The 12866-nt window shown below is 40.0% G+C and overlaps 1 protein-coding gene across 3 annotated transcripts in view; it reads left to right on the forward strand.

Annotated features, from left to right (window-relative positions):
* Positions 1 to 11769, forward strand: part of BDNF (brain derived neurotrophic factor) — a 38783-nt gene extending 27014 nt beyond the window's left edge. For all 3 annotated transcript variants that reach the window (XM_066364105.1, XM_066364099.1, XM_066364091.1), the window contains exon 2: positions 8140 to 11769. In XM_066364105.1, the coding sequence (XP_066220202.1) occupies positions 8161 to 8904 (744 nt within the window). In that variant the 5' untranslated portion in view covers positions 8140 to 8160 and the 3' untranslated portion in view covers positions 8905 to 11769. The remainder of the gene's footprint in view (positions 1 to 8139) is intronic.
* The last annotated feature ends 1097 nt before the right edge of the window (positions 11770 to 12866 follow it).

Raw genomic sequence — 12866 nt, forward strand, 5'->3', positions numbered from 1 at the left:
ACTCAACTCAGCATGTGGGCCGCAGAGCAAGATCACAGCCGTTCGGCTGGCCGCACTAGGTCTACAAAAGGCAACTGTTACGCAACACTTTTCTCAGTGCAGTTGAAAACAAAAAAAAAAATCAGCACAACAAGCACAATCGTACATGCAGTTTACTCAGTGTCACAAAACGACCAGAAACTGTAGTTCGCATCACAACTGCTGTTAACTAAGCTAATATCTAGCTAGGATGCTAGAGAAATGAAAAATACAAGTAGGCCCCTAGGCTTACTTAATTTTATCCAAAATATTTTGAACTTCGTGGATTAGTCTGCGGGCCACACAAAATTGTTCGGCGGGCCACATGCGGCCCACAGGCCGCGAGTTTGAGACCCCTGCGAGTCTAGTCTATAGTTTGGGCAGTGTGGACTCTGAAGAAGAGGAGAAGGGGTCAGGATGTGGACAGGACTGCCAGCTCTTGGTGGCTGTAACTTTCAGGGATTATTCCTTAGTTACAGAAGAAAGTAGGTTTCCTAAGGAAGTAGTGATGGAGGAAGCACTTAGAGACCTTTCAGTGGTGGCTGCTGTACCTGGGGTTGGGATGCCATGTGGGGTGTCCTCTGCCCAAACCTGGTCCTTGTGCCAGGTATTTTCTACCCCTAGTCCAAGATTCACTCCATCATCACAGCTCACTTTACCCAATTCCTATCCTAATAGAGAATATGGTCTAGTTTTACTCTTGGGTCAAGATAGGTTTCTGACCAGTAGAAAATCCTTATTCTTTCAGGTATGGGGTGGGGTAATACAGGAGGTTAACAGAGGAACAGAGCTACGGAGCTTTCTATTAAAATGTACGTAAGTCTACCTATCAAGTTTATGATTCAGAGAATATACTTTTTTTTTTTTCCGGTAGTTACATGTATGTATCACTCTGGCTCTGAACTATGAACCAGCAAATCTCTCTGGCACTCTTAGTGAGGCTGAGTAAGGACTGCAAGTGACAACACCATGAGTGTAGCCAGGGGTCAGAGAGTACTCCAGTATGATGGACTGTTTTGTAGGAAGTGTCATTGGATACCCTGGACATAAACTACATTATGGTTAAAAACAACATTTTTAAAGGCACTTTCTTCAAGGCTTTGGAACAGTTGCATTATCAGATAACATTTACTAAAATATTTATTAGTTTCAATTGGCTGGTCATTCAGGTAAGTAGGTGAGCATCTGTAATGACCATCAGCTCCCCACATCCCCCCTTTTGTTTATGGATTCTAACTACCGCTTACTTTCTTTGAGGAATGTGGTGTTTTTGTTTTGTTTCGTGTTTAGTCTTCTTGGCTAAGCAATCTATACCCAGTGGGAAAAGACTACAGAAATTATGCAGAGGGATGGAAGAATCTAGCGCCTGTAGTTGAAGGCCTAGTTTTCCTTTGGAATCTGAGGTTCTGACCTTGTTCTATCAGGGGAACCACAGCGAGTAGATGAGTTGATTAAAAACTCTGGTCCTTTTTTGCCTCCTGTACGAAATGGGGATAATTATAGTTACCTACATCTCCAGGGTCCTATGAGTCTTAATTACTTAATATTTGCAAAGTGTTTGGAGATCCTTGAATTAAAAGTGCTGAGCAGTGGAATCCGAGTTCAGTGGAATTATAATTGGAACGGAAGTTCAGATTCCCGCCTTCCCGTCCCCTTCCTCCAGGCTGTCCTCTCAGCCCACCCAAACACTGCTCGCGGTTGCCACTCAGCCCAGTCTACTTCTCTCTCTAACCATGTTTCTTTTGGAAACTCACATCAGCCTAAAAAATGAATAAATACATGCATGCATGAATGAACTAAGTTGAAAGATCTAGCTAGGCACTTAACCCCAAACCCACACTTAAGTCACTACTTAATGCTTACTGTTAAAGTTCAGTAGCCACTGAGAATACAATTAATGAGTTACTTTGTGTCTTCCGGTCTATCATTCTTTCACGTCCTCCTACACATGGTGATGAACTGGGCTTCTTGAAGCGTTCTGCTCTGAAACTCTTGTAGGCTCTTTTGTGCCTGTAAGGCAGCGTCCAAACTCTTTAGCATCTTTCTCAGAGCCTTCCAAAATCTGACAGTCATTCACTCTGTTGTCTCACTGTTGCGTGCCTGAACTCTTCTCTTCAGAAATGGACTCCATGCTTAGCGCTGCCATGCTTTTAACCAAATTGTTTTAACCACCAGTGTCTTTTATGATGTATTTAAATCCTTTCTATCTCTTGCAGTCTTCTTCACAAACTATTCATTCTCTAACAGGTAGTAAGCTCTTTCTCTTTATAGACTTCTAGCTATACTTTTCCTGGGTCACTTCTACCTCGATATTTTAGTTACTTACATTTATGTCCTAACTTCCTTCCCCTTAGACTATCAGACTTGAAAAGTAAATTACATGTCTGATGAATGAACAAACAAAAGTAGGCTAATGTATGTAGATAGTTAAACTGGACACAAATGAAAGATTATGTTGATTTGTGAGATTTCATTAAGGTGGTATTTTGATAGGCTTGCATCATGTTCATTAAGAATTACATAGTAGGCCCTGGCTGGTTGGCTCAGTGGTAAAGTGTTGGCCTGGCATGTGGAAGTCCTGGGTTTGATTCCCAGTCAGGGCACACAGAAGAAGCGCCCATCTGCTTTTCCACCTCTCTCCCTCCCCCTTCTCTCTCTCTATCTCTTTCTCTCCTTCCCCCTCCCACAGCCATGGCTCATTCAAGCAAGTTGGCCCCAGCTGCTGAGAATGGCACCATAGCCTCACCTCAGACACTAAAATAGGTTGGTTACCAAGCAACAGAGCAATGGCCACAGATGGAGCACTGCCCCCTAGGGGGCTTGCCAGGTGGGTCCCAGTTGGGGAGCATGGGGGAGTCTGTCTCTCTGCCTCTATGCATCTCACTTAATAATAAAAAAAAAAAAGAAAGGAAGGAAGATAAGAATTACGTGTTAATTGATCATTTCTTCAACATTACCATTATCCTTGTTGCTCAAAGGACTGTCTAAGATGAGCATCCATATTTTTAAACTATGTTTGATTACATGTTCATTGACAAAAGCGAAAGGGACTAGGAACAAAGTTTTGCATTTTTTCCCTGTATGCCTGAATTATCTGTACTGTTGTTTGGTTCTCCTTCTTTGCTTTCGCCATGAAATCTTGGTTCTAATGTGTCTAAGTTTTTGCAAAGCTTCCTTTTAGAAGATTGCATTGTCTAAAAGTCCATTCATGGAAGTAACCAAGCCTTTAAATTGAAGGGTCTTGAAGGTCCTGATTAATCTAGTACTACAGAGAAGTATCTGAACAGTGCTGCCTTTAGAAATTGGGTTCCAAGATACACACAACTGTAGAAAGCTGTGTCTATGTTTGTGTTGTATAAACTCCTTCTTCGACCACTCTTTGTAGCATAACCTCCTTCTACTCCTAGAGTTGAATATTCTAAAACCACCAGCATGTCCTGATGGTAAAAGCTTAGACAAGAGGACAGATGACCTGTTAGCTGTGTGCTATCTGACAAATTACTTAACCTCACTGAACCATTATTGCCTTATCTGTGTATAATAGGGAGAAAAATACCTGTTCTATCTCCTTGTAACAACCAAATAAGATGAGACTTATGAATGTTCTATAGACTTTTAGACAAATGCAAGTTATTACTATAGCAGGAGAGCATGCTGTCTCAGATAGTAATCTGCTTGAATGTTTTAAGATTTGTGAATCATGCTTAAAACTAATCTTTGTTCCATCTTCATTGATCCTTTTTAGCCTTCAATACCATATTTAATTTTTGAGATCTGAGCTAGGAAGACCTTCCTAGCATATTAGAGATGTGGCTGAATTGACTGTAATTGGACACTGTTTTAAGGGTCAGAGCAGAATTACAGAGCCCCAGTGAATTTATTATGTATAAACAGATGTACAAACCAATGATCTTTGTAGCAATATTGTGCAGCCTCTGTCTTTTTTGTAATAAAGACTCATCTGAATGGCTAAAATGCAAGAATTGTCTTGGAAGCTCTTGAAATATTTATGGTTTCCTAATATTCAGTATATAAAATTATGGAAGAGGTCAATTTTAAATAGGGAAAGTCAAAAGACTGAAAATCCCCAATTTTACTATTATGATTATTACTGAGTATTGTCCAAGTCTTCTATTGATGTTAGAAAAACAGCTACACAGGATGTAGCAGGGGCAGTTAGTATGTTGTAGTGTTATTTCTTTAGTTATTCAAGTAAAGTTTAACCCTGTTAAAGAAATTCCAGAGATTGCACATGGCCATCCATTACATTTCTTAGAACTTATAATGTGGGTTTAGCCGAGCCTCTACTTGACCTAATCATTTCAGTGAGTTCTCCGATGCTTTCCAAATGACATCAGGAAATAATGTCAGAACTGTCTTTTCTTGTGGTTTAATACATTCATCAGTAAGTTTTTACTGAGTTCTATTATGTTATTCTGTATTCAGCATTATGGGGGATCAGACACGATCCATCCCCTCAGAGAGCTTATCATTCAGCTGAGGACTGGGCATCATCAGCAAATAGAGTGAACAAATAGCAAGTTAGTAGTGAATGACATACAGAAGGCAATGTCATGTGGAATTCTGGACAAGTAGAAAGAGTGTATGTGCTGAAGTAATTAGAGAAGAAGGTATGCATATATGAATAGGTCATAAAGGATAAGCAAGATTTAGTCAGATGGAGAGAAAAGAATTCACCAAAAGAATGGAACAAGTCACTGGCAGGCAATAATGTCTATGGGACGTGAAGGACTTTGGCCTGATCAGAGCCGAGGACATGAAACATTGAGTAATAAATGAAGTTAGTTAAGTAGGGTGAGGCTGAATTTTAAATACCAGATAAAAGAGATTAGATTTGATCTGATAGAGAAAAGAAAGCATACTAAATTTTTGTGTGAGAGAAAGAGGAGAGCGGTTAGTCAGGCAGTGATGATGAGAGTTGAATGGAACAGAAAGGATGTCAAGTACATCAGAGGGACATGACAGTCACACAGTGAGACAGTAAGGACTGAGCCAAGACAATGGCAGTGGGATGGAAAGACAGGAGAAATGTTTTACAGGGAAAATGAGCAGGACCTCTCCACTGACTAGATTTGAAGGCTATACAAGAAATGTATCGTCAGACTTGATGTCAAGATTTCTAGCCTGGGTGGTCAAAAGTATCAAGAAACCATTGTCAGAAACAGAAAAGTTAGGAAGCAACATTGTTCTAATAAAAAGGGTGAGCTTGGTGTCAGATGCTCTTGACGTCAAGGCCTTGTGAGTGAGTAGGCAGTTAGCACTGAAGTGTCACTCAGAGGCTCAGAGGGGGCCTGAGCTGGCCTTTTTCGCCTGGTGGTTAATTACCAAATCTATGCAGATGTTCTGCTTTGAGGAATGCCTGTGTTAGGCTTCAGGATGAAAGCCAAGTAATACTTACTCAGATGCCATTTGTCTCTCTAAAATATTTGCTTGTGGGACTGATGAGAACATGATATATGAAGTACTCCTTTTTCTAATCAAACAATTATTAATACAAAGAAAAACAAGATCAGTGAAAGGCAGGATAAGCTTAAGTCCAGTATATATATAAAAAAGGTATCATTAAAAGACTCGTTCCAAAAAAAGTTAAAATATGATAAAGAAAAAGACCCATTACTTATGTTAGTGATGATAAACTGATTTTACAAGTCTGTCATGTAAGATGCCTCAGTACTATGTGCCATTTTAAGCAGTTAGCGTAGGCACTTAGTAAACATTTATTAAACTTTGCTTCATTCATTCTAAGAGGCACATTTTCTTTTTCTTTAGCATTTCTGAATTTGGATTGTTGTATTTTACAGCAATGTCATTTTATTGTTCATTTGGCTTAATTTTGTGTATTCCATATGTACAAAAGTTACATAAGATAAATGTATCCAAATAAGTCTCAAAGAACTCTTTTGAGTAAGTATGTGACAACAGTTCTAAGTGATACAATAAACAACAGTATAATTGGCTGCATTCTTTATTTCTTAGTGGTACATAAAATGGTGTTTTATAATGACAGTATCTTAAGATTTAATGAAATATCATATTAAAAAATAGCTGATTACAGCAAATCTCTACCAGTGTGCTAGAGTAAAATATTCTAAATTTGCATTCTTTCATCGACCTACATTAGAGGTGTCCCTTGGGCTACTTTAATTTGGACTGGGAACATTAGGAGAAAGAATTTTCATTCAACGCTGTAAGTACTGCCTGCCAGGAATAGAAACCTCCTTGGAGGATCCATTTCTTTGATGATGCAGAATCCAGAACATTCAGAAAAGTCCAAGTATTAGCAGAATGGATATCAGTGTTTTATTCAAACCAGTGCACCCTTTCTAATCACTTACTATTGTGCACTCCAAGCAGTTCTGAGCATGGTTGCTCTTTGGGCAAAGGGAGAATGAATCTACAAGAAAATTTGGTGGTGTGTGGGGATGATAATAAAGTGTTAAGTGGAAGAAAATGTGCTCTCTTGTAAAAGTGGAGAAAAGAAACATTTAGCCCTCAAGACCAGAGTTTTTAGCTTTTTCTGCACTATGACGTACTGAGTGGAGGCAGGTTGCCTTCCTATTCAGTAATGCTTCATGGACAGAAAAAATCTTTTTCCTACAGATTGGCACAGTGTGTGCGCGCGCCAAGAGTAGCATGTGTGTCTTTTTGTAAGTCCATACTTCGGAACTGAAAGTAGGAATAAAGTTAGAGTGTGGGGTGGGGGGATACTTCTCTTACTTCTAAGGGACGAATGCTTCAGGTAAGTGGTTCTAAAGTCCTTCACCATCCGACAGTAACCTTGGGTTGGTCTATAGGTATGTTTTCATTTTGCTTGTTCATTCATTCTAATTGGCTTCCCAGAGCATGCTTGTAGATGCAGAGCCAAATTTAGAGTATAGCAACCCTCTGGCAAACAGGAAAAGATTAATTCTGTGGTGTGCTGTTAAGGGACTTCCCAGGAAACTTCAAAAGCACAGAAAGAAGCACTGACTGCTTTCTCCAAACTGTGCAAAATGCCACTCAGCTTCTTAAAGGTATGATAAACTCAGACACACACACACACACACACACACACATACACACACACACACATGGAGGACTTCATTTCCAATGAAAAGAGAAGCTGCGCTTTCTTAAATGGGTTCTATATGTGATCCAGAAAAGCCAAAGGGTGAGGGGATCAGAGAGTTATGGAGATAAATGTGGATCCGCATATGGGAGGCATTTGAATGTGACTTGAGTGCCTTTTGAATGCTGACTTCCCCAGTGCTCTCTTAAGCAGACACATTGTTTTCATGATATCAGCCCCAGGCACAGACACATCATTAAAATCAATGTGTAGAAAACGATCACTGTTTGGGAATAAGCAAAACATTTTTAGTTCTGACCACCCAGGTGTCTTAGGAAAACACTGGAGCTGGGGTTGGGAACCCCGAATTCTGATATAATCTTTCTTCATGACAGAAGACAAGACCTCTATGGCCTTTGGTTTTCTTTATCTGTAAAACAGAATGCTGGATCTTCTTGGCTGTAATAAATTATCTCTATGGGAGAAAGAAAAAGGCAATATAAAGGCTTCTTATAACTCCCTGACATGTTTTATTCTGTTATTCATGTCTATTTATCATGAAGCTAGAAAGGCCCCCTCAGATTTCCTCCACCCCCAGGCCACACACTCCTGCAGTAGGACCATGTTGCTAACTTGAAAAAAATTTACTATTACACATACAGTTGTTGCTTAGTAACATTGCTGATTTTGTGTTTCTGGTGACAGCCTGAGCAGAGATCATTAAAAATTTAACTTACAAAGCTGCTAAAGTGAGAGGAAGGAAGAAAACTCAAAGCTATAATTTTTTTTCACTTGCTTAGATGCCCTCTAATCTCAGGTTTATGTGCTAAATCTCGGAGAAAACACTGCACGCCTCTGGTTTATATTAAACCACATACAGCACACTACTGACATTAACTCGTGTCTGGTGCAGCTGGCGTTTATCACCACCCATACATAAAACACCCGACCCTGCAGAATGGCCTGGAATTACAGGCACATGTGCTGTATTGTATCCCTTCAAAAGAAAGCCCTAACCAGTTTCACGTCCTGTTTCTGCTTTCTCCCCACAGTTCCACCAGGTGAGAAGAGTGATGACCATCCTTTTCCTTACTATGGTTATTTCATACTTCGGTTGCATGAAGGCTGCCCCCATGAAAGAAGCCAACGTCCGAGGACAAGGCAGCTTGGCCTACCCAGGTGTTCGGACCCATGGGACTCTGGAGAGCGTGAATGGGCCCAAGGCCGGTTCAAGAGGCCTGACGTCACTGGCTGACACTTTTGAACACGTGATAGAAGAGCTCTTGGATGAGGACCAGAAAGTCCGGCCCCACGAAGAAAACAATAAGGACGCGGACTTGTACACGTCCAGGGTGATGCTCAGTAGTCAAGTGCCTTTGGAGCCGCCTCTTCTCTTTCTGCTGGAGGAATACAAAAATTACCTGGATGCTGCAAACATGTCTATGAGGGTCCGGCGCCACTCCGACCCGGCCCGCCGCGGGGAGCTGAGCGTGTGCGACAGCATCAGCGAGTGGGTGACGGCCGCGGATAAGAAGACGGCAGTGGACATGTCGGGCGGGACGGTCACGGTCCTTGAAAAAGTCCCGGTATCGAAAGGCCAGCTGAAGCAGTACTTCTACGAGACCAAATGCAATCCCATGGGTTACACAAAGGAGGGCTGCAGGGGCATAGACAAGAGGCATTGGAATTCCCAGTGCCGAACTACCCAGTCGTACGTGCGGGCCCTCACCATGGATAGCAAAAAGCGAATCGGCTGGCGGTTCATAAGGATAGACACTTCCTGTGTATGTACATTGACCATTAAAAGGGGAAGATAGTGGATTTAATGTTGTATAGATTATATTGAGACAAAAATTATCTATTTGTATATATACATAACAGGGTAAATTATTCAGTTAAGAAAAAAAAAATAATTTTATGAACTGCATGTATAAATGAAGTTTATACAGTACAGTGGTTCTACAATCTATTTATTGGACATATCCATGACCAGAAGGGAAACAGTCATTTTGCGCACAACTTTTAAAAAGTCTGCATTACATTCCTCGATAATGTTGTGGTTGTTGCCGTTGCCAAGAATTGAAAACGTAAAAAAAGTTTTAAAAATATAATAAATTGCATGCTGCTTTAATTGTGAATTGATAATAAACTGTCCTCTTTCAGAAAACAGACAAAAAAAAAAAAAACACAACAAAAATTTGAACCAAAACATTCCGTTTACATTTTAGACAGTAAGTATCTTCGTTCTTGTCAGTACTATATCTGTTTTACTGCTTTTAAACTTCTGATAGCGTTGGAATTAAAACAATGTCAAGGTGCTGTTGTCATGGCTTTACTGGCTTAGGGGATGGGGGATGGGAGGGGTATATTTTTGTTTGTTTTGTGTTATTTTTTTTGTTTGTTAGTTTTTGTTTTTGTTTTTTTTTTTTTTCCTTTTTCTTTTAAGTTCCCACAAGGAGTAGGGATGGGGAAAGAATTTCATCAGTATATATTCTGGTTGATATAAGATTCATTTGTATGTTGTAAAGATGTTTGCAATATCAATCAGATGACTGGAAAGTGAATAAAAATTAAGGCAACGAAATGAAGTGCTCACTTCAGTTCCCATGATGCACCTGCAAGGCTCTCACTCACCCTTTGGTCCTGGGTCAAGGAGAGCTGCTTTTGTTGCAAAAATCTACATTTACTTAGAGCACATTCTTTCTCCCCCTCCCCCTTTGATTCCCTATTTGTTTGTTTTTGTTTGTTTTTTTCTCTCTTAAGGAAGAAAACTCAGTTCGTGCTCTGAAATATTTTACCACTGCTGTGAATGAGTGAACACACTTTGTCACATCGTGGCACTCATAAGCATGGAGAACAATGATTTATATCTTTTTCTGACAAGGAAATGAACAACCAAAAAATATTTTTTTTTTTAATAAGAGGTAAACAATGTGGGCAAATCATTGTAAGGCTTAAAAGAATAATCATGGTAAGGCTTAAAAATGTCTTGCGAGCAAAAGAGAGAACTCTGTATGGACCCAGAAACGCCGAGATCCAAACAGGAGCCCACACTGCCAGTTAAATGAGACTGAACAGCCAGAGGCTGTGTGGAGCTGATGTATCATTTTTGAGGGGTGCAGGAGGAATTCCTGAGTGGCCATCCTGAGGTCAAGGTGGGGATGGGGGATGGTACTTGAGACATTCCAAAAGGGAGGCCTCTGAAGGACCCTTCAGAGGTGGCTCTGGAATGCCATGTGTCAAGTTGCTTTGGACCTCATGCTTTAAGTGCCTACATTATCTAACTGTGCTAAGAGGTTCTCGCTGGAGGACCATGCTCAAGCCGACTCCACGCCCTCCTCCCCTGGATAATGCAGAAAGCTGGATTAGCCTGGAGCAGGTTCAGAACCAAACCATGGCATTGTGATTATGAAATTGATGCAATAAGATATAAGATGTTTGCTACGTGAACACTTATTGCTTTGAAATTAGACTTGAGGAAACCAGGGTTTTGTCTTTTGAGAATTTTTGGTAAGGGGAAAGGGAACAGGAAAAGATCCCCAAACTCAGGTTGAATGATCAAAGCTATCAAGAGAAAAACTTGTCCAGGGATAAGACTTTGGGAAAGGTGTCTGCATACCTAGGACACCAAAGACTTAAAGGGGCCTTGCTCAATGGAAGAGGCCAGGACAGAGCTAGCAAGGTTTTGCTTCCCAGTGAAGGCCACAGCAACTTCCTGCCCATCCTATCAGTTTATGGAGAGAGTCCCTGCCTCACCTCTGCCATCTTGGGTAAGGAGAAGTCAAGTTGGGAGCCTGGTACAGTGGCCCTGTGAAAAATGGCCCCTGGTGAAAGTTAGAGCTAAGCCTATTCACCCATTCAAGCCCACCGTCCAAATCCGAAAGTGTCCTGGACCAGTGTCCTTGAGTATCAGAAAGCCTCAAGAAATCTCTCTATCTTAGCAGAGCAAGGGATAAGCAAAAGAGGATGTCCACCGAGACCCAGGGAATGAAGATACCATCAGCAAATAATTTCTCTTCGTTCAGTCTTTCATTTAGAATAAGCCTATCTTTTACAGTACCACCTGAATACCTGTCATTAAAAGAAAGAAGAATTTATGTAGCATAGGTTTGTTTTATACTGTTTGAAAATACTGTCTTTGTAATTATTTTTTAACGTGTAATGAGTACTTGGAATATCCACTGTATGTTAACTTTTTGCAGCTCCATTTTGAGGGACAAAATTATTAAAAATAAAAAGTCCCTTACACAGTCCCAAAGTGCTGCCTGCAAAGACCCGATCTGTTGAAGTGGTTGAGTAGGGGACATTCAGCAATTGCGTGGTCAGTGGCTCTCTCTTACCCAATAAGACGCATCACAGTCACGCGCTTGGTAGTTTACGTTGACCTAAGATTTATTTTGTTAAGATCCTTCTCTGTTGCTGTTCATTTTTGTTCTGTTTTGTTTTGTTTTGTTTTTTTATTTTGAAGTCTTGCTGTGGTCTCTTTGTGGCAGAAGTGTTTCATGCATGGCAGCGGGCCTGTTGCTTTTTTATGGTGATTCCCATTGAAAATGTAAGTAAATGTCTGTGGCCTTGTTCTCTCTATGGTAAAGATATTATTCACCATGTAAAACAAAAAAAAATATTTATTGTATTTTAGTATATTTATATAATTATGTTATTGAAAAAAAATTGGCATTAAAACTTAACCGCATCAGAAGCCTATTGTAAATACAAGTTCTATTTAAGTGTACTAATTAACATATAATATATGTTTTAAATATAGAATTTTTAATGTTTTTAAATATATTTTCAAAGTACATAAAATCTGGGGGTTCTGGGTTTTTTTCTCTTCACTGTAAAACAAACATGAAAACGTGTTTTATTATAAATACGTGTGTTCCTTGCTTTAAGACCAATCCTGACTGGTTTTAGCAATTGCATAGTCCTCCAGAAAGGATGCTTATTTCAAAGCATGGGAGGCCAATCCTGCAGTGTGAGCTTCCAAGAAGCTCCAGGATTGGGCCTGTCTTCCACAGTGGAAGACGGGAATGTCATTTTCCAGGACACTTGAAAATTTTCTCCTTTGATGTGATGTGCTTTCATCAAGTAGCAAACTATGTATCCTAGCAACATCAGGATCCAGGGCTGGCTCTATTTAATTATAAGATAACTGTTAAAAAAAAAAAAAAAAGTCAAAGTAGGTTTACTTAGGGATAATGAGAATAAATTGGCCCAAATTTAGAAAGTCAGTGACTGAAAAAAATATAGAGAAATTCAATATTTAGAGGCAGGTTGCGTACCCTCAGTTTGGAGGTGGTGCCGTTTGCATTCTGTCCATTGCCCTGACTTAAGTTCTGTACGTGGAGTCACACAGATTTTATATCACAGTACCCACGAACTAACAGATTGCTAGGATTTCTAAAAAGATTTGCCTCTGTGATGGCTGCCAAGCCACTGGGTAATTTAGTTAATGTTTTTAAAGTTATCACTAAATCTCAGGGAAATAAATGGAAGGGTTTTAAATTAAAGAAAGAGCCATTGAGGGGGAGGGGAAACAGCATCTGTTACTACTCTTCCGACTCCCCATTTGAACGGTAAACCCATCCCAGAACGTGGTGAACTATATCTGTGCAATGTATCATTCTATTTCAAACATACACACATGGTTTCCTCTTGTATTGTCTTATAAATAAGGATCAAGAAAGTCATAACAAACATTGACTTGTGTTGTATACATGGAAGAGCAAATCTAATGAGATGAACTAGTCAATCCTAATCTGTCCAGTAAGTTTGCAAC

This window comes from Saccopteryx leptura, chromosome 1 (assembly GCF_036850995.1).
Source record: "Saccopteryx leptura isolate mSacLep1 chromosome 1, mSacLep1_pri_phased_curated, whole genome shotgun sequence".
Taxonomy (NCBI): Eukaryota; Metazoa; Chordata; class Mammalia; order Chiroptera; family Emballonuridae; genus Saccopteryx; species Saccopteryx leptura.